General features: G+C 41.7%; 1 protein-coding gene across 2 annotated transcripts in view; it reads left to right on the forward strand.

The window, feature by feature from the left end:
* Positions 1–22709, forward strand: part of dmd (dystrophin) — a 267266-nt gene that overhangs the window by 98230 nt on the left and 146327 nt on the right. For both annotated transcript variants that reach the window (XM_041978350.1, XM_041978351.1), the window contains exons 3-8: positions 6987–7079; positions 8407–8487; positions 8746–8838; positions 16328–16429; positions 20236–20306; positions 20392–20507. In XM_041978350.1, coding sequence (XP_041834284.1) covers positions 6987–7079; positions 8407–8487; positions 8746–8838; positions 16328–16429; positions 20236–20306; positions 20392–20507 — 556 coding nt within the window. The remainder of the gene's footprint in view (positions 1–6986; positions 7080–8406; positions 8488–8745; positions 8839–16327; positions 16430–20235; positions 20307–20391; positions 20508–22709) is intronic.

The following is a 22709-nucleotide window of genomic DNA, read 5'->3' on the forward strand; positions in this document are numbered from 1 at the left end:
CCCTTGGTTCCTGTCAGGGAAGCCAAGCGAACCACTGCTCAGAACTGGGTCGTTAAAATAGAGGTTCAGCTTTAGAACAACTGCATTTGCTTTGAATGAATGCAGGTGGTGTTGCCACCTCAACACTTTTGCGTAAGACAGTTTTTTTACTTGGTCTCTGCAATATCCTAGCAGCCAGATGTCCATGTTGCCAAACAATCTGCAGTTTGTACAACTATCTGGTGTAACAGTGATGCTGACAGTTCAGGCTCGAACTGCTACGAATGCTTTCAAGTTGTACGATAATAGATGATGATTACCTCTTATGACTACCCACTATCCCATAAATCCTCATTGTATTATAGTATTGCATGTTAAAGTAATTCATTTATAGCTATTCTAGTATTCACAGCACACCTCCTTCCAAAAATCTGTCCTCTCCTTTCTGTGTTATTTCTTCTTCAACCATAAATAAGCAAAACATACCATAAAAATCCAGATATGATCAGACACTGAAGATGGAAGGCCTTGAGATGGAGAATAAGGCAGACAGAGAGATATGCAAGAAAAAAAGAGGTCCTCGTCATCAATCCACACTCGGTGAAGCATAATGAGTATTCCATAATAGAAAGATGAATTTGTTTTACACTGACACACAATCCTCAGGAGAGACCGAGACTGAGACAACAGATGGGACAAACTATGATTACAAGTGCACAGGAAATGAAAAGAGGCGGAGACGGGTGCAGATGAGTAAAGATAGGCAGGAGAAAGGGGGGAAAGTCTGGAGAAACAAATGTTGGAAAGCTGAAGGGAAAAGTTCGGGAATACTGGAGGAATGAGTGGAAAGGAGGCACCCGGCAAACCACGATGTTTTTCATTTTCAGTTTTTTCACAATTCCTGTTCTAAAGAAACTGGGACGCTGTGTTGAATGTAAATAAAAAACAGACTTAATTACTGCTGAATCTCAAAAAAACAATATTTTTTATTTGTTGCTGCCATCAGATTCACAATCAGCTTTGTTGGAGATCAGATTGAAGATGCAGCAGCCGTCAAAGTTTTCAAAACGCTTCAGTGACAACCGCAAACAAAATGTGGCTACTCGGAACTAACAATTAACAAACGAACAGTTATTAATCATAAAAAAATTAACATTAAAATTCAGAACTTGTTTGGAAGATCTGTCCAACTTTTGCAATATAAACAGAAATAAGATTAAAATATGTAGTTTTAATGGAAGTCGATAGGTCACCAGAGGAAGTATCTGTTACTACGTAAAATATACTAATGACATTAAATCACTTTTGTTGTTGATCTAATCCAATCACCACCAAAGCCCCATCCCCATAATATTTATTTTATTTAAAATTTTTCACGTTTTCTTTGTTTTTTTAATGAATAATTAATATTTCAAATAATTAAACTGGCATTTAAAGGGTTAAAATCATAAAAAATGATTGAATGTTTGGGATTTTTGAGCAGGGCAGAAGATGATTTATGAAAACAAAACCAAAAGAAAATATGAATGTATGAAGATTTAATAGCAGTTTTTATGCATGGACATTTTTGGCCACAAAGGTCACTAACGGGTACTAAATTTGAGGAGGGCACAAGGATTAAACATGAAAAGGAAATCGGTCTGTGTTCAAACCAAAGTTATTTTACATCCTAAAATTTCTCTTCAATTATTTAAATGTTCCCTGAAAAAATAGTTTCCCTTTGGTTGAAATGACTCCGCCTTGAACCGCGCTGAGCCTTGTGGCTGTAGAGTTGCAGTTAATGAAAATCATATTTCATCTGAAGTACTTTGGCTACTGCTGCTCTGTGTACTAATATTTGTTTACTGAAAACAAAACTACAAGATTGCACAATAGATGATTTAACTTCATAGACCCACCAGCTTTGCTCTGAGGGTTACGTTTCAGTTTGCCTGCTGTTTAGTTAAATCTTCATTCATTTAACTAAATATTCATTATGGAGTTCGTGGGTCTCAGGGTTACTAAGGAAATTATTCTGTTAGTAATCAGCCTCATTCAAATAAAATACCATATAATTAAAGCACACCTAGGGTTAGGTCCACATTGATGCAAGCAGATTTAGAGTTAACACATAAATGCACTAACATCAAAGAGCAAACATGTTTGTTTCCAGTTCTGCACATGCTTGGATTCTGGCATGTTTGTGCCAGCGTGTTATTTCAGCTGGTTACCAGCCAACCTGGTCGGATGCAGGCTGGGATTTCATACATTGCTCTTCCTCAGAGGAAATCATTCTCTCACCGGAGCAGCAGAAGTTCATGCCGGGTTACACCAGTCTGAACACCGGACCAATACCTGGCGGGTACTTGAAGTATTATACTACACGACTACTGAAGTGAAATACACATCAGCTTTTGCTTCAGGCTGAGAAACATCAGAGTAGATGTCTCATGTGATATGAGGGCCAAATATGTTGCCATGCTGAGCAGCCAATGGCTGGATTCAGTCTGATGCTCTGACATCCAAACCCCTGCTGCCAGAAACACTGAATAATAAATGAACAGTTACATGTTCACACCTTTTAACCATTTTCATATCAGGGGTAAATAAGCTAATGCCTAAAAATGACTTAGCAAAGAAAATCTTCAGTTCAATCCACCGCCCCGTGGACACACACAGTGGAGGAAAAGCTCCAACCACAATCACCTCTACCGGAGAAGATTTAAGCATCTTTATCAAGAGTACAACCCACATACTTTACTCTGCTGCTCATCCCACAAACGCATCTTCTTTACTGAACAGGCTTTCCAACGGTAGAGCATTTATTGCCGTGTTTTAGTTTTAGGAGGAAGGATGAGCTGGACGTACTGTCCACCCAAACACTGCACAGGGAGAAGGACAGTTAAGATAGAAAGAAGTAATAAATGTTAATTCTGTCTCCTAAAACGTCAGGAGGAGCTAGCTTTAGAGCAGTCTCCTCCCTTCTGCTGACGTTTCTCTAATAAAGAGGCTTCTTGGTGAAAATGCTCTAAATTGTATCAAAAGTTAGTCAGTTAGTTTCACTGCAAGTTGCAGAGAATTGAATAAAATCTAAGCCTTAAGTGTCTTAATTTGTGTCGTTTTAGATATGTTTCTGGTTTTAAACCTCTTATTCAGGAGAGCCCTCTGTACAGGGGCAGAGGAGGCAGACAACCTGCTGCAAGCCAAGAAGCACTAATCCTAAACCCATTCATTCTCCACACTAAATACACATGATGGAGCCTTTTAGTTCGACTTTCTTCTGCTATATTGGCCGTATTATAGTCCATCTTCTGAGAGTTTGCGAATGCGAACACTGGCATAGGAAATGGAGTATTACCACCAGAAAGCACAGGGGGCAGTGTTGAGCAGCCATGATGTATGATGTATTTAATGGCTGCACAGACCACTGTCTACTGTCCTGCCTCTTTTTATGCCTCCATCTGAGAATGAACATGGGTCTCCTTCACCATCTCCATGTTTGTCAGAAACGGACGTCAGACCTCAGAGGTTAACGCTGCACTGCCCTCTGGTGGATGGTTTGCCTAACTACCATGCCAGCAGAGAGGATGCATCCTGATTTATGTACATGACGGAAGCATTAAAGAGACTGAACATAGGGCTGGACGATATGGCCCGATATCTCCACGATATACATCTCCATGTTTTGAAATCTCCCCTAAGACAGATTCAATGTTGAATTCAACATTATCGTGCATATAAAGACACCAGTAGGATTTCAATAAACTCTGCTAAATGTATTGTTTCCCTTTAACAAACTTTTTATTTTGAAGCAGGCACCTGTTCTCAGACATTTAATAAAACCTAGTATTTCCTGGCCACTCCTAAAGAATCAGGTTTGCTTATTTTATTTTGTATCACATCTCAATAAATATCTTAGAAATTTTTTATTTGATTATTCTATATTCAATTAATATATATTGTTATTAAGGTTATTTTTGCTTTGCACCAGATCACAACAGAAGTAATCTAAGATCCCCTTTCCTCTAGAACAGTTTTTTTTTTGTTATTCACACACATGCCCATCAGCACAGAGAAGGTAACTCTGGAAATTGTCGCATCAATTTAAATATAAAACAGACAGAAATTTCTGGTTTAAGATCAGCTCTTATTTAATACGAGCAGCTGGAGGAGTTTGCTGCTCCGCTGTACGAAGAACTTCATGTCTATCAGGAAACGCTCAGCTCGTCATTGTCTTAATTACTGCTTAAAATGGACTTAAAATGGACGTATTCAGCTTCCATCTCTTACCACTCGTAGACTAGCAGCATATTGCTTGTCTCCATGGCTCTTTTCTCTCGCTACTGAAACAACTCTGCTGCGTAAGAAGCTGAATGACGAAGAAAACACATGTAGACGCCTTAAAACGATTCTGTGACAGTTTGTAGTCGATGTTTGAAATATAGATATTTTATATATCGTATGTAAAGTTTTCAGGATACGTTGAGTAATAAATCGAAAACCCCTTCATGTAACTTACCAAAATGACAGAGAAACTCAGCTGAAAGCCTCTACTGAGCCTTGCTACCTGACAAAACCTTAACAAACCCATGAAGTAAGTCTTACATTTGCTGGTTTGTGATTAAAGTTATAATCCAGCTGGAAAAAGCTGCTTAAGTCTCCTATTTTTACTCTGTGTTAGTTGGGAATAAACCATGAAGGTCCTGTTGTTTACATGAAGAAACTAAGATTTTTAGGATCAGGTGAGGTCTCGTCCTATAATAAACTATCTTTGGGTCTCCTTCCTTCTGGATGGTCATTGGTGTTTTTAAGGTGAATCATCTTACCTGTAACCTTATCTCCTCTGGAGCAGGTTTGGTTTCCACCAGCTGACATGGTGATGCACCCTGATAAGGCAAGACAAAAACTATTATTTCAGTTTAGTCTTCATGTAACTGAAGGAAGTTCTGGCCCATCCAATCTTTAATCTGATCCATGCAGGTGATCAGAGTCTGGATCGGACTGTGGTCTCCTGGTGAGATAGTTATGTAGATGTGTGTGTCATCAGCATAACTGGTAACATGTTTAGTTGTTTCCATAATGTGAGCAAGTGGCAGCATGTACATGTTGACCAGCAGTGGCTCCAGGATGGAGCCTTGGGGAACTCCACAGCTTATTTTGGTTCGCTTAGATTTATAGTTACCTATAGACACAAAGTAGTCCCTGTCTTTTAAATAGGACTTAAACTAGTTAGTAGCAGTACCAGAAAGTCTGACCCAGTTTTCCAGCCGGTCTGGTGAGGTGGTCTGGTTGACCGTGTCAAATGCAGCATTGAGATCCAGCAGTACCAGGACTGAAATGTTCCTGCTATCTGTGCTCAGGCGGATGTCCTTAAAGACCTGAACTAGAGCGTCTCAGTGCTGTGGTGTGGCTGGAAACCTGACAGGTCGACATCAGAACAGGTACTTAGTGTCAGGAAGTTGTGTAGCTGCTGGAAGACAGATTTTTCTAGAACCTGACTAAGAAACGGGAGGTTTGATATCGGCCTGTAGCTGCTCATGAGGGACGAGTCCAGGTTTTTCTTTTTCATCAGAGGCTTGATGACGGTTGTTTTTAGGGTCTGAGGGAAGACGCCTGAAAGCAGAGACGTGTTTACAACCTGGAAGATATCTAAGGCCATGCATCCTTAAACATTCTTAAAAACCTGGTTAGCCGTCAAACAGCAAGTGGTGGTTTTCAGATGGACAAGGATCTCATGCAGGTTTTTAGGACTGACTGGAGAAAAGTGTGTCCTGGTGTTCATGTCTCTGAGTGGACTCAGGGACATATGTCCTCCCCTGGCATGGAAGCACTGACTGACTGCCTGGTTTTCTGGATGTAGTCAGTAAAGAAAGAAGCAAACTCATTCCAGGCCCGGTTGGATAGAGGTTCTGGGTTACTGACCAGGAGGATCAGTTAGCCTGTTAACAGTAACGAACAAGGCTCGAGTTTTATTGCTGTTCTTAGCAATGATGTCATAAAGAAAGATGGTCTGAATTTCTCAGCTCCAGGTTAGAAACCCTCAGTCTCTCTTTATAGATCTCACAGTGAACCTGCAGCTTTGTTTTCCACCACCAGCTTTCCACATTCTGGTTTTCCAGCTCTTACCAGCGTGGCATTTTTCCATGGAGCTCTCTTTTTGGCAGCGATCACTTCCACCTCGATAGGAGGAAAGACATCAGTAATGCTGTAATTTTACCACTGAAATGATCCACACGCTCATCAGCTGAAGGCCGGGGGAGGGGGGGTGGAGAGAAAGCTGGTAGAAACATTTCAGTGGGATTTTCAACAATGTACCGTTTCTTGATAACCTCTGTTTGGGCTTCTTAACCTTAACCAGCTGATCCTGAAGTTACCGCCATAAGTCTCTACTTACCTTGTGTGGAAATATTTAGAGGCTGTCATTAATGGACAAGGTAGTTGTTTTTTAATGAGAGGGGTCAGGATAGTGAATGAGGGCTGCCGTTCCCGTGGTAACACTCGAAGATGATGGTAACTGTGCACAAACTCGTAGGCTGAGCCAGAAGCGAGAGGATGGAGGTTAGTGAGTCAGTGTGATTACAAAGTGGAAGAGGAGAGGAAACATGAAGAAAACAAAGCAGTGATATGATGATATGACTTGTTTATGGAAAGATACTGAAAGCAGAAACCAGAAAGATGGATTCTCTCGGGATTTTCATGTGAACCTGAATCCAGCTGCTTCATTCAGTGAAAGTAATGCTGGTAATATTTATGACTGGAAGATATCAGATACGAGTGTGAAGCAGCCGGTAGTCTGATGGAGCCTCGGACCAGCCCCCTCTGGTACAGTAAAACCCTCCTGGGGCTAAATTGCTGTCTGAGTTTCCGATTACTCCTCCTGTTGTCCTGTTTTCTACCAACGATGAGCCGAGCTCTCAGGATGAAGGCCTTAACCTTTGACCTTTACATGAGACAAGTAAACTAACTGCAACACGTCTGCAGCGCTTCATCTCAGGCCCATTTAAAGTGGTTGTGTTTTGTGTCTGTAGACAGGAAAACCGCCTGTAGAGGATCTGTTCGCAGACCTGTGTGATGGACGACGCCTGCTGGAGCTGCTGGAGGGGCTGACAGGACATCAGCTGGTACAAATAAACACACATGAACGTGTACACAGCAATATCATGGGTTAATATTCAAATTCATGCATAATCACACAGGAAAGGTCTGGAGAACAGAAAATCTTAAAAATTTTATCTGCAGATTAACTAAGAACAGGTCGGGGTGCCAGGATTAGATATAAAAGAACATCCATTAAAATCTTAATCTTTCCAAGCAAGAATGGGTTACAGTTCATCACTTTTACTCCTTTTTGACCAAAATGGTTCAAGTGCTGGTTGAGGGCTGGTGTTAGAGCTTTTGTTTCTGTAAAGAAGCAGCTAATAAAGTTTCATTTTCCACTTTAATTTTTACACCACTAAATGTGTAGAAGTTGTAGGCCTAATCTGAATTTCTGTTGAAGACAAGAGTTCAGGGTGAGTTTTTCTTAAATAATTTAACGTTTGGTTTAACGCTGTCCATGTGGTGAGTAGAGGATCAGCAGCACCCAGCTTAACCTTCAGCCTTGTCCCATGCACACAGAGATTCCTCCTGATTCTTTAAATCTTTTGATGATAGTATACACTATAGATGGTAGAGCTGGGACTGACCCAGTATCGGTACTGGGCTCCAATACTGACCTGATTCACGGATGGGATAGCGATCCAGCCTTTTGTTGCTCCTGTTCCAACTTTTTCCAGACGTGTTGCTGCATCAGATTCACTATCAGCTCATATTTTCCATAAAATGGTAGAATGTCTCCATTTCAACATCTGATATGTTGTTTATGTTCTACTGGGAATAAAATGTGGGTCAATGAGTTCAACAGCATTCAAATAAGAGAAGGCAGAGCTCGTGAGCTACTTTGACTTCAAAGCCATGTTGACACACATGCTAGATGCTCAGTCAGCCCTTGATTTTCAAACATTGCATCAGCAACATTCTTGGACCCCCAGTCCCTTAACGTAAATGTCCATGCTCTGGCCCAGTTTGCTACTAACAACAGTTATGGGGGTCTTGAAACTGAAAGGTCTGGTTCTAAGTCAGGCACCGGCTCTGAAACAGCCAGGCTGGATTTAAGTTTCAGTAGCAGTTCAGATAAGCAAGCAGATTAGCATTTGGTTTTATTCCAGTAATCCAGTACATGGTTATTGTTTTCCAACCCAGCCATATAATGCTACGGCCACAACCCAGGCAGGAGAGGTAACCTACCTGCCATCGTAAATATTGGGCACAACTGACCCAAAGACAGAAACAGAGACCAGTATAATTGGTTGTGTACTGGCAAATGATCATTTTATCATACCTCCGTCTCTGAGTTAGTTCTGTCTGTTCTAAAAAAAACCTGACTGTTTTATCTGGGTTTGTGTTTAGGTGAGATTGGAAAGAGGCTTCACGCGTGTTCACTCTCTTAACAATGTCAACCGTGCTCTGCAGATCTTGCAGAAGAATAATGTACGTATGCACACAAATGTCCCTTTATACTGCTGCACCAAGTTCATTATCCATGTACCGTGTAGAATATGTGTTTTTTTTTCTTTAATTTGACTGATATAATACATGAGAAGGTGTCCAAAGCTCCACAAGCCTGTTGTTTATAATCACTGCTTCCAGCAAACAGGAAATGTAGTTAGAAAAAGTGACAGGAGATATTTGGGTTTTGGTAAATAGAGACATTATGAGACTTTTATGCCTCTACGACCTTCTCTCCAGGTGGATTTGGTGAATATTGGAGCAGGAGACATCGTTGATGGGAATCACAAACTGATTCTTGGGCTCATCTGGAGCATTATTCTCCACTGGCAGGTATGTGACGGGATTCCCTTCATACAGCTGCACCCAGTCAAACAAACTGCTTTTAGATAGACAAAATAAATACAAGACAAACAAGCAACAGTAAATAACTTAATGATCTGTTCCCGACTATTGCTCTATAAGAGCTTCCCTCAAGAGTAAATCTCTACATTTGTTTCACATTATGGGAACATAATGGGAGCATTAGCCTCAGATGTGGATCTCAATCGTACTGGGCATAGTTACACTTTGTTAGATGATATCTGCCAAGATAAAGTCAATATTCATATTTCAGGAAACACAAAGAACCATTAGGGAGAAATTTGCTAGTCAAGAATTGTAGACTATTCCCTTCTAGACGCTCACACTAATTAAAGGTCAGCTCCACATGATAAAATAAACAATTTATTCAGATCACCACCGTGTTGGTGGCCGGGCCTTTGCCCATGGGGCTCAGCCCGAAAGGGTGACATGGGCCTCCCCTCCTGTGGGCTCACCACCTGCAGGAGGGGCCATAGGGGTCGGGTGCAGGGTGAGCTGGGCGGCTGCCAGAGGCGGGGACCCTGGCGGTCTGATCCTCGGCTGCAGAAGCTTGCTCTAGGGGCGTGGAATGTCACCTCTCTAGCGGGTGAGCTGGTGCGCGAGGTTGAGCGGTTCTGGCTAGATATAGTTGGACTCACCTCGACGCACTGCTTGGGCTCTGAAACCACTGTCCTTGAGAGGGGCTGGACCCTCTTTCATTCTGGAGTTGCTCCCGATGAGAGGCGCCGAGCAGGTGTGGGCATGCTCATTGCCCCCCAACTTGGTACCTATGCGTTGAGGTTTACCACGGTGGACGAAAGGGTAGCCTCCCTCCGCCTTCGGGTGGGGGGACGGGTCCTGCACCAAACAGCAGTTACCCACCCTTTTTGGAGTCCTTGCAGGGGGTGTTGGAGAGCACTCCTTCTGGAGACTCCCTCGTTCTGCTGGGGACTTAAACACCCACTTGGGCAATCACAGCGACACATCTGGCAGAGTCCCCTGTCAGAAGAGTTTCAACTCCCATCTCCGACAGAGCTTCAACCATGTCCCGGGAAAGGCGGGGGACATTGAGTCCGAATAGGCTGTGTTCCGTGCTTCTATTGTTAAGGCGGCCAGCCGCAAATGTGGCCGCAAGGTCATTGTTGCCTGTTGTGGCGGTAACCCCGGAACTTAGTAGTAAGGGATGCCGTCAAGCTGAAAGAGGAGTCCTATCGGGCCTTTTTGGCCTGTAGGACTCCAGAGGCAGCTGATGGGTATTGGCAGGCTAAGCGGAGCACAGCTTCAGCGGTCTCTAAGGCAAAAACTCGGGCATGTGAGGAGTTTGGAGAGGCCATGGAGAATGACTTCTGGACGGCTTCTAGGAGATTCTGGTCCACCATCCGGCGGCTCAGGAGGGGAAAGCAGAGCTCCGTCAACACTGTGTACAGTGGGGATGGGGGGCTGCTGACCTCGACAAGGGACGTTGTGAGGCAGTGGAAGGAATACTTCAAAGACCTCCTCAATGCCAAGAACACGTCTTCTGATGAGGAAGCAGAGTCTCGGGTAGCTGGTGCTGGCTCTCCCATCTCTGGGGCTGAGGTCGCTGAGGTGGTTCGCTTGTACGAGCTGTCCAGTCCCTGTACGACCGGTGCCAGAGCTTTGTCCACATTGCCGGCAGTAAATCAGAGTCGTTTCCCGTGAGGGTTGGACTCCGCCAAGGCTGTCCTCTGTCACTGATTCATTTCATAACTTTTATGGACAGAATTTCTAGGCGCAGCCGAGGTGTGGAGGGGATCCGGTTTGGTGGTCTCAGGATTGGGTCTCTGCTCTTTGCTGATGATGTGGTTCTGTTGGCTTCATTGGGCCGTGATCTTCAGCTCTCACTGGAGCGATTCGCAGCCGAGTGTGAAGCGGCTGGGATGAGAATCAGCACCTCTAAATCCAAGACCATGGTACTCAGCCGGAAAAGGGTGGAGTGCTTTCTCCAGGTCTGCAATGAGGTCCTGCCCCAAGTGGAGGAATTCACGTATCTCTGGGTCTTGTTCAGGAGTGAGGGAAGGATGGAGCGGGAGATCGACGGGCGGATCGGTGCGGCGTCTGGATGGATGGATAGATGATGGTGGATGGATGGATGGATGGATGGATGGATGATGGATGATGGATGGATGGATGATGGATGGATGATGGATGGATGGATGGATGGATGGATGGATGGATGGATGGATGATGGATGGATGGATGGATGGATGGATGGATGGATGGATGATGGATGGCTGGATGGATGGCTGGATGGATGGATGATGGATGGATGGCTGGATGGATGGATAGATGGATGGATGGATGATGGATGAATGATGGATGGATGGATGGATGGATGGATGGATGGATGGATGGATGGATGGATGGATGGATGATGGATGGCTGGATGGATGGATGATGGATGGATGGATGATGGATGGATGGATGGATGATGGATGGATGGATGGATGGATGATGGATGGATGGATGGATGGATGGATGGATGGATGGATGGATGATGGATGGATGGATGGATGGATGGATGGATGGATGGATGATGGATGGCTGGATGGATGGTGGCTGGATGGATGGATGATGGATGGATGGATGGGTGGATGATGGATGGATGGATGGATGGATGGATGATGGATGGATGGATGGATGATGGATGGATGGATGGCTGGATGGATGGATGATGGATGGATGGATGGGTGGATGATGGATGGATGGATGGATGGATGGATGGATGGATGGATGATGGATGGATGGATGATGGATGATGGATGGATGGATGGATGGATGGATGGATGGATGGATGATGGATGGATGGATGGGTGGATGATGGATGGATGGATGGATGGATGGATGGATGGATGGATGATGGATGGCTGGATGGATGGTGGCTGGATGGATGGCTGGATGGATGGATGATGGATGATGGATGATGGATGGATGGATGGATGGATGATGGATGGATGGATGGATGGTTGGATGGATGGATGGATGGATGGATGATGGATGGATGGATGGATGGGTGGATGATGGATGGATGGATGGATGGATGGATGGATGGATGGATGGATGGATGGATGATGGATGGATGGATGGATGGATGATGGATGGCTGGATGGATGGTGGCTGGATGGATGGCTGGATGGATGGATGATGGATGATGGATGGATGGATGGATGGATGGATGATGGATGAATGGATGGTATTTCTGTGTAGTAACTGCAGGTGTTGATGACATCAGTGTTGTGTTGTTTCTTAGTTTGATCATTTCATCATTGTGTTTGGTATAACAGAATCTACTGATCATTTTTCTTAATTTATACAAATGTCAAATTGTCAGGAGCATAAAAAGGCTGTAAAAGTTATTGTAATGCAGTGCTGCCTGAAGATCACCAGCTTCCAGTGTGACTTCCAGCCTTCCCCATACACACTTCTGATTCTCACAATCTTTTGATGATAAACTCTAGATATTGGGATCTTTGAATCCTTCACAGTTTAATGTTGAGGAACATTTTTCTGAAATTTTTACACAATTTTTAGATCGAATTTGTCTCAGATTGGACAGATCTTTCCATCTGAGAGACTCTGCCTCTCTGAAATGCTCCTTTTATACCAGTCATGTTACTGACCTGTTGCAGACATTTGTGTTCGAACAAGCCGCCACCCCAGATCATTTCAGAAAGATTTCAGAATTCTAGTACATATGTGGAAGTAGCCATAGTTACCATGACAACAAAGATTCTTTGATCTTTTCCTAAGCTACAGGTATAATCCTGCTGCAAGCCTCAGTCAATGCCTCAGCCACAACTATCAGCACAGAAGATGTGGAGTGAAATCAGGAGAAAAGAAAAAAAATGAATGTGTGCTGTTACACACTCACAAGACGCAACTAAATCTTTTAACAGAAGCTGGTCCACACAAGAGGACACACGATTTCTGTTTCACACAGACTCAGATTTGTTTGTGATTCCTCGTAGAGAGATGCCTGCTGGGTAAAATAGGAGACTCGTCTTGTAGTAGGTCGCTGCATGCATTTCCGCTTTAATTGGAGGGGTGCTCTGACAAAGAGTACAGTATGCAAACACCCACAACGATGCACAAACACAGAATTCCAGTCATGGAAAAGAATCCAGAGTTAAACAAATGATAACCTGCTTCCCTTAGATACGCAAATACGTGCCCCATACATGCAGCCCAAACTTACATAATCACGTCATATAGTCTATAATTAAAACGAGTGTAACTGAGATATTAGATTCTGTTCAGTTTAATGGGAAATGCAGAGAAAATGACATGTTTGGTGGGAGGAGCTGACAGGATACAGATGACGGCCCATATCCTCCAGTATCTGCTACCTGCTGTTTCTAACGTCACACTGGTGTTTCAGCAGCTTGGACTCCAGAGTCCACGTCTACAGGTGGCTCCAGGTAGCAGGCTTAAAAGCCATAAACCACGCTTACAATCCCAAAACAAGAGGACACACAAGTCCAGGTTCAAGAAATTTGTTTTAAATGTTTGCCATTGATTAATGAATTATCCTCAGTATGTAACCCAACGTCACTCAGCTGAAAAGACAAGAAGGTCATGATTGGTGGATTATTTATTCTTTGTAACAAAGCTTCTTGGTAATAAATCTGATACAGTTGGAAAGTCTGTTTCCCTGAGTATGTGGGTTATGCTCATGAAAATCTTCCCTGCTAACACCAAACAGCATTTTGTGTTTTTCATGGGTGTAACCCACACACTCACCTCTGCTGCTCATCCCACATAAGCATTTTCCTGGGTTGGTGAGTGAATGTCTGGGTGAGTCCTGGGTTGGGGTGTGAATGTCTCTGTGGGTCCTGGGTTGGTGGGTGAATGTCTGGGGGGGTCCTGGGTTGGGGTGTGAAGGTCTCAGTGGGTCCTGGGTTGGTGTGTGAATGTCTCGGTGGGTCCTGGGTTGGTGGGTGAATGTCTCTGTGGGTCCTGGGTTGGTGTGTGAAGGTCTCGGTGGGTCCTGGGTTGGTGTGTGAAGGTCTCGGTGGGGTCCTGGGTTGGGGTGTGAAGGTCTCGGTGGGGTCCTGGGTTGGGGTGTGAAGGTCTCGGTGGTAGTCCACCATCACCAGTTATGAGTGAGGAGAGGATGAAAACTGGACCAGATGTGAGCGCTTTGAGTGCCGTCAGCAGTAACGTTCAGTATAAATCTCATCTATTATCAGTATTATTGGCAGATAGAACCGTGTGGAGTCACCGGTTAGTTAAATCTGCTCTAACCTGGTAAGTCCTGTTACATCCATCACACTGGGACATTTAGATGGCCGATGTGTAGCACAGAATAATCTTGTCTTAGTACAGAGAGAATAAAAATGGTGCATTTAGTTTTGTAGCCAGAATGCAGATCATATCCCAACTTTTTGTCAGATTCTTGGGATGTGTTTTATAGTGGAAACAGAAAGGAGAGCGAAGAGGTGGAACACTGGCTGGTGAAGCCAGTAAGAGCAGAGAATGACAGCGAGGTGGGAACACAAGCTTTTCTTTGTGTGTGTGTTCAGGTATTTTTGTCTGGTAGGTAGGTGAGGTTAAAATATGCATAAGTAAAAGCAGGCAGTGAAAATATAGAACTACTCTGTGCTTCCCAAAACCCTGGACAGGTGCTCCAAAACTGTCAGTCACACCTGCCAAAAATCCAGCCTGTGAGGAAGCAGCAGCCTCCACACACACCCTGCTGCAGGGATATCTGCACGTTAGCATCTTTAACTCTGTGCACACTGACAGGCCTCATCAGTGTGCTTGCAGTGTAGCGTAACATCAGCTAGCATCATATTAGCATACATTTCAGGAGGAAACACCGGAAAGCTGTGAGTCAGCTAAGTTAGCTTCCAAACTACTGAACAAATACCTGTGTGGGCTGAAAGATGAGAAATATAACACATTATTTTACACTTCGTCAGACATACCAACTTGGTTAACTAGTTCTACAGCCGAGCTTCTTCTCTGTCAGTCTAAAAGTCTGAGTAGAAACTAGAATGTCTGCGTAGTGGGATTCATCATGACAAACCATCCAGGGTTTGATTTCTACAAGTTTCAGTCTGTATTTGTTCTAAATGAGAATTTAGTCTATTCAGAGTTATTTTCATTCTTCCTTAGAGAACGGTGAAGGTCATGAATGAAAACAAGCCGTCCTTCCTGCAGCCGGAGGACAAGACGAGACAAAAACAGCAACACATTCAAGTTTTAATTGATTTTCTTTCCCAGCACAGAAAATCAAACCTTTTCAGCCAGAGACTGCTTGATATTCATTAACCCTTTTTCATCCTTATGGACATTTTTGTCCGCTAGTGCGCTTGTTTCCTCTTCATCTGGCATCGTGGCTGCTTTATCCCACAGTTTATGTAGCAAAGTCTCTCTCAGCTTGAAATTCAGCTTTTATTGTTTCTATTAAGTCAATAGAAACAATCCTGCCGAGTCATTAAGGACAAGCATGTCCATTAAAAGCTGCTAGAAGAACAGATTCATTATTTCTTTCATAAATCTCTTAACAACTTCAGCTTGATGTGACTCGTGTATTTTCTATCAAACAGATTTCGAAAACTTTCAAATGACTTAATGACTTCTGAAGTCATTAAGTCAAACATCCACATCTACCATAACGATATTAGATTAATATTTTTTCTGCATTTCTGGGTTAAATCTGTTGATCAGCTTCAGTCCTGATCAAACATATACTGAATAATATGTAGGATTTGAACCCTGTAAATGGCAGTTAAATTCAAAGATTTATTTTTAATATAAATTATTCTCGTGTATGTGTAATAGCATATAATATATTTATTTTTTAACCAAGATGGATTTAAAGAAAATGAAAAACCTCATTTAGTGTTTAGTAACATGAAAAAATCAATGTGGCATTTAAAGGGTTAAAATCCTGATTATTATTCATTCTTTTGATCAGGCTGAAGTTGTTTAAGAGAGTTATGAAGAAAAAGACAAAAACAATATTGATCTGTAAAGTTCTTACAGCAGCTTTTTGGAAGCGGCCATTTTTAACCCTTCACCGTTTCCGACACCTTTTGCACCACTTCATGGTAAAAACTTTACCTTGATATGTGTCTTCTGCCCCCTGGTGGACACTTCTTGCACTGTAGTAATATACTTTTCTTTTTTAAATTAAATTGTTTAAAAAGGGCCAAATCAAGACTTCAGATAAAACATGAATATACATTTTTCCCCATTTTTCTTGTCAGGCTTGTTTAGTCAAGAGGGTAGTGAATGAAGCTGATGCCTGAGGGTTAACGTAGCGTTATACGACACAAAATGTGTCGCTCAAGAAGATTTCTCATGTTTCTTTTGGATGGAAATCATTTTTGTTGTAACCATGCAAGTTTTCTTCCTCTGACGGTAAAATGTAATGATGGCTGCACATCTGGGAGCTCCCAGTATATATCGTGTAGTTAATTATACACAATGATGCCATCTTGCTCTTTCTGCTCAGGTAAAGGATGTGATGAAGGATGTGATGGCGGACCTACAGCAGACCAACAGTGAAAAGATTCTGCTGAGCTGGGTTCGTCAGAACACACGACACTACCCACAGGTGAGCTCCTTCTTCAGTTTTCCTCTCCATCCAGTGGCCCGGAGCCCGTCAGGAGTCATTCTAGCAACGTTAAAGCAACATTAAAGCAACATTAAAGCAACATTAAAGCGACGTTAAACCAACATTAAAGCAACGTTAAACGAACGTAAAAGCAACTTTAAACCAACGTTAAACCAACGTTAAAATAACGTTAAACCAACGTTAAAGCAACGTTAAACGAATATAAAAGCAACTTTAAACCAACGTTAAAATAACGTTAAAGCAACGTTAAACCAACATTAAAGCAACATTAAAGCAACTTTAAACCAACGTTAAACCAACGTTAAAGCAACGTTAAACCAACATTAAACCACCATTAAAGCAACTTTAAACCAACGTTAAACCAACATTAAAGCAACATTAAAGCAACTTTAAACCAACGTTAAACCAACGTTAAAGCAACGTTAAACCAACATTAAACCAACATTAAAGCAACGTTAAACCAACATTAAAGCAACTTTAAACCAACGTTAAACCAACGTTAAAGCAACTTTAAACCAACTTTAAAGCAACGTTAAAGCAACGTTAAAGCAACATTAAAGCAACGTTGAAGCAACGTTAAACCAACATTAAACCAACACTAAAGCAACGTTAAAGCAACGTTAAACGAATGTAAAAGCAACGTTAAACCAACGTTAAACCAACATTAAACCAACATTAAAGCAACTTTAAACCAACATTAAACCAACATTAAAGCAACGTTAAAGCAACGTTAAACCAACATTAAACCGACGTTAAAGCAACATTAAAGCAACATTAAGCAACGTTAAACCAACATTAAACCAACATTAAACCAACTTTAAAGCAACGTTAAACCAACATTAAAGCAACGTTAAAGCAACATTAAACCAACATTAAAGCAACTTTAAACCAACATTAAACCAACATTAAAGCAACGTTAAAGCAACGTTAAACCAACATTAAACCGACGTTAAACCAACATTAAAGCAACATTAAAGCAACATTAAGCAACGTTAAACCAACATTAAAGCAACATTAAACCAACATTAAACCAACATTAAAGCAACTTTAAACCAACATTAAACCAACATTAAAGCAACGTTAAAGCAACTTTAAACCAACATTAAACCAACATTAAAGCAACGTTAAAGCAACGTTAAACCAACATTAAACCGACGTTAAACCAACATTAAAGCAACATTAAAGCAACATTAAGCAACGTTAAACCAACATTAAACCAACATTAAACCAACTTTAAAGCAACGTTAAACCAACATTAAAGCAACGTTAAAGCAACGTTAAACCAACATTAAACCAACATTAAAGCAACTTTAAACCAACATTAAACCAACATTAAAGCAACGTTAAAGCAACGTTAAACCAACATTAAACCGACGTTAAACCAACATTAAAGCAACATTAAAGCAACATTAAGCAACGTTAAACCAACATTAAACCAACATTAAACCAACTTTAAAGCAACATTAAACCACCATTAAAGCAACGTTAAACCAACGTTAAACCAACATTAAACCAACATTAAAGCAACGTTAAAGCAACGTTAAGCCAACATTAAACCAACATTAAAGCAACGTTAAACCAACGTTAAACCAACATTAAACCAACATTAAAGCAACGTTAAAGCAATGTTAAGCCAACATTAAACCAACATTAAAGCAATGTTAAACTAACGTTAAACCAACATTAAGCCAACATTAAAGCAACGTTAAAGCAACGTTAACCCAACATTAAAGCAACGTTAAAGCAACGTTAAACGAATGTAAAAGCAACGTTAAAGCAACGTTAAACCAACATTAAACCAACATTAAAGCAACGTTAAAGCAACGTTAAACGAATGTAAAAGCAACGTTAAACCAACGTTAAACCAACATTAAACCAACATTAAAGCAACGTTAAAGCAACATTAAACGAATGTAAAAGCAACGTTAAACCAACATTAAAGCAACGTTAAACCAACGTTAAACCAACATTAAAGCAATGTTAAAGCAACGTTAAACCAACATTAAAGCAACATTAAAGCAACATTAAGCAACGTTAAACCAACATTAAACCAACTTTAAAGCAACGTTAAAGCAACGTTAAACCAACATTAAAGCAACGTTAAACCAACATTAAACCACCATTAAAGCAACGTTAAACCAACGTTAAACCAACATTAAACCAACATTAAAGCAACGTTAAAGCAACGTTAAAGCAACGTTAAGCCAACATTAAACCAACATTAAAGCAACGTTAAAGCAACGTTAAACCAACATTAAAGCAACGTTAAAGCAATGTTAAGCCAACATTAAACCAACATTAAAGCAATGTTAAACTAACGTTAAACCAACATTAAGCCAACATTAAAGCAACGTTAAAGCAACGTTAACCCAACATTAAACCAACATTAAAGCAACGTTAAAGCAACGTTAAACCAACGTTAAACCAACATTAAACCAACATTAAAGCAACGTTAAAGCAACGTTAAACGAATGTAAAAGCAACGTTAAACCAACGTTAAACCAACATTAAACCAACATTAAAGCAACGTTAAAGCAACATTAAACGAATGTAAAAGCAACGTTAAACCAACATTACAGCAACGTTCAACCAACGTTAAACCAACATTAAAGCAACGTTAAACCAACATTAAAGCAACGTTAAACCAACATTAAACCAACATTAAAGCAACGTTAAACCAACATTAAAGCAACGTTAAACCAACATTAAACCAACATTAAAGCAACGTTAAACGAACGTAAAAGCAACATTAAACCAACCTTAAAGCACTGTTAAAGCAACGTTAAAGCAACGTTAAACCAACATTAAAGCAACGTTAAACGAACGTAAAAGCAACATTAAACCAACATTAAACCAACATTAAACCAACGTTAAACCAACATTAAAGCAACGTTAAACCAACGTTAAAGCAACATTAAACCAACATTAAAGCAACATTAAACCAACATTAAAGCAACGTTAAACCAACATTAAAGCAACGTTAAAGCAACGTTAAACCAACATTAAAGCAACATTAAAGCAACATTAAAGCAACGTTAAAGCAACGTTAAACCAACATTAAACCAACATTCAAGCAACGTGAAACGAATGTTAAACCAACATTAAAGCAACATTGAACCAACATTAAACCAACATTAAACCAACATTAAAGCAACGTTAAAGCAACGTTAAAGCAACATTAAACCAACGTTAAAATAACAATAAAGCAACGTTAAAGCAATGTTAAAGCAACATTAAACCAACGTTAAAAACCAACGTTCAAATAACAATAAAGCAACATTAAAGCAACATTAAAGCAACGTCAAAGCAACGTTAAAACAACGAATCACCGCTTTTCGTGGAAGTGGGAAATCTAAAGTATAGATTTCCAGTTCAGTATCATCATCACCATCAATATTACTGAGCGTAATGCAAGAACATCACATTATTACCAGAAGCCAGTGAGGTTTATTTTCCCTGAGAAAACGTGGAATGTTAGAAATCTTCCGTCCTCATCATTAGTCCTGGTGATAACGGAAAGGAAGCTCATGAGGACAATGGACATAAAACACTCCAGAGTTTTAGAGATGAACCACCTACTAACAGGATCACCAGCAGCATCAGTATTTTCAGCATTTCAGGCTTTCCCGTCCCTGTGATCCAGCAATCAGCTGCTCGGGTTGGTAAAAAGACGTCTTTCATCCAGTGATTTTATGTGAAAGTGGAAACGGCTGAAGCAGCCGTGGCTTTGCGGCGTGATACGTTCAAACACCAGCTCTTTAATTGTTTATCACCTCTGTCCTCAGGTCAACGTGGTGAACTTCTCCAGCAGCTGGAATGATGGCCTGGCTTTCAACGCCCTCATCCACAGCCACAGGTACTCCAGACTCACACGTCTGCTTCTTAATAGGGACGCTTAGAGGATGAGGTTTAAACAGTGATGATTCCTTCCGTTTTACCAGGCCCGAGCTGTTTGACTGGAGCTCCGTGGAGAAGAAATCCATGATCGATAGGCTGGAGTATGCCTTCAGCAAGGCCGAGGAGCATCTGGGGATAGACAGACTGCTGGACCCCGAGGGTAAATAACGCCCAGCAAACACATCAATAACTGCAGGTGTCCTGTTTCACGCCCTCCAACCAGCTGCTTTAATGGGCCATACTGGAAATGACTGGTCACACTGCCTTTAGGTCCTGGCATCCTGTGGAGGGATTTAATCAGAGGTTCACAGAAGCTGATGGTCAGTAAACTAAAAAAAGACGTGTGTGGTTTTTCTTAGACCAGTTTACCGTCAAAACAGAGTCAGACCGACCTGGGTCACACTTAATTATCAGTAAATATCAGGTTTACCCTCAGCTTCTAATGGCTGACGGAGAACGTAACCCAGCCTCACTGGTCAGGAAACTTTATTCGTATCACCATGAGCTGACGTAGCTTCACATGAGACATTACAGCACTACAGCAGGAGGGAGCATTAAAATGTAAAATATACACACACACACATATATATGTGTGTGTTCAGGGTGTGTATTTAAGGTGTGTGTGTTCAGGGTGTGTGTGTTCAGGGTTTGTATTTAAGGTGTGTGTGTTCAGGGTGTGTGTGTTCAGGGTGCGTGTTTAAGGTGTGTGTGTTCAGGGTGTGTGTTTAAGGTGTGTGTGTTCAGGGTGTGTGTGTTTAAGGTGTGTGTGTTCAGGGTGTGTGTGTTCAGGGTGTGTGTTTAAGGTGTGTGTGTTCAGGGTGTATGTCATCAGGGTGTGTGTGTTCAGGGTGTGTGTTTAAGGTGTGTGTGTTCAGGGTGTGTGTGTTCAGGGTGTGTGTTTAAGGTGTGTGTGTTCAGGGTGTGTTTAAGGTGTGTGTGTTCAGGGTGTGTGTGTGTGTGTGTGTGTGAGAGAGAGAGACTCTAACATTCGGAAAGATATGAGGTAAATCCGTTACATAAATTATAAATAAGAGTGGTCCAGGGGTAGAGCCTTGGGGGACTCCAGCAGGACCATCTAGATAGATCTAGACTCAGGGATTTCACTTGGATAAAGAAGGATTTTAATTCCATCCTGCTCCTTTTCAGAGTCTAACTGTTCTTGTTTTTCTTTTGTTTTATTTATTTTGTTGTTTATTGTTCAAAATAAATTAATAAAAGCTAAATCCCAAATAAAACTTATTTAATCCAGAAAATAGCTTCTTGAGAAAATTCCAGATGAATCACATTCGAGGAAAGAATAGAATGATTGTTGATGGTATCAAACGCCTTTGTTAAGGCTAAAAGACCGTACCAACACAACAGTTTTTACCAGCCGACATGTTACACAGATCCTGGTTCAGACCAGGACTCTGGAAAAGATTGTGTAAAACTAGTACATCGTCATGGATACGGTGCTGACAGCCTAGCTCCTCACACTTCCCTGTTGGAGTCCTGGTTGAGCTTCATCGAACTCTTTCAATCGAAGATCTAACAACAAAAACGTGGTTTCTGAGCATGCTCTCCTCCAATATCTCGTCTTTTAGTCACAGACTGGACTTCCTCCTTCCTCCTGGGCATCATTCTTGCTTTTGATCTATTTAATCTTATCTGTCTTTTTCTTTGTCATGTTTTCCTGCTTCCTTCCTCTGCTGTACAACCCATCGCCAGCCCACCCTTCTCCTTCCTCCTCTCTCATGCTGCTCTGTGATCCTAATACGTTTGCTGCCGGCTGCCCGGCCAGATCACAGCCTCCTTCCCACCCTTCCTTAAATCGCTGCTCTTTTAAGATGCACTGCTCACGCTGTATGCCACATACACGGTGTGTGAATTAGTGTTTGGTGAATTATTTCTTTGTATAAATCTTATATTGGCAGAGACGACTCGGCACGTATTTCATGGACACGCCCCATATACTTTGCTATTCAGCCCACAAATGCATTTTCCTTCCAAATGTGACTCTAAAAGGGAAATAAGCAGATTTCCAGATTTATTACTACATCTTTGCTAGAACAAAAACTTGAGGGATGTTCGTAAATATCTTTAAATGAAAAGAAAACAGACGGGGTCATTATTCCAGATACTATCGACTGTACTTCGGCCCTCTTGTTGTGGGCAGGTGAATACACAGGAGTACAATCAGGCTTTTTCCACGCGAGACGATTAGAAAGCAAAGACCAAATGTGCTCTGGTTTGGCCGAACGTGCTCTGGTTTGGCCGAACGTGCTCTGGTTTGGCCAAACGTGCTCTGGTTTGGCCGAACGTGCTCTGGTTTGGCCGAACATGCTCTGGTTTGGCCAAACGTGCTCTAGTATGGCCAAACGTT

Source organism: Melanotaenia boesemani, chromosome 24, assembly GCF_017639745.1.
Source record: "Melanotaenia boesemani isolate fMelBoe1 chromosome 24, fMelBoe1.pri, whole genome shotgun sequence".
NCBI lineage: Eukaryota > Metazoa > Chordata > Actinopteri > Atheriniformes > Melanotaeniidae > Melanotaenia > Melanotaenia boesemani.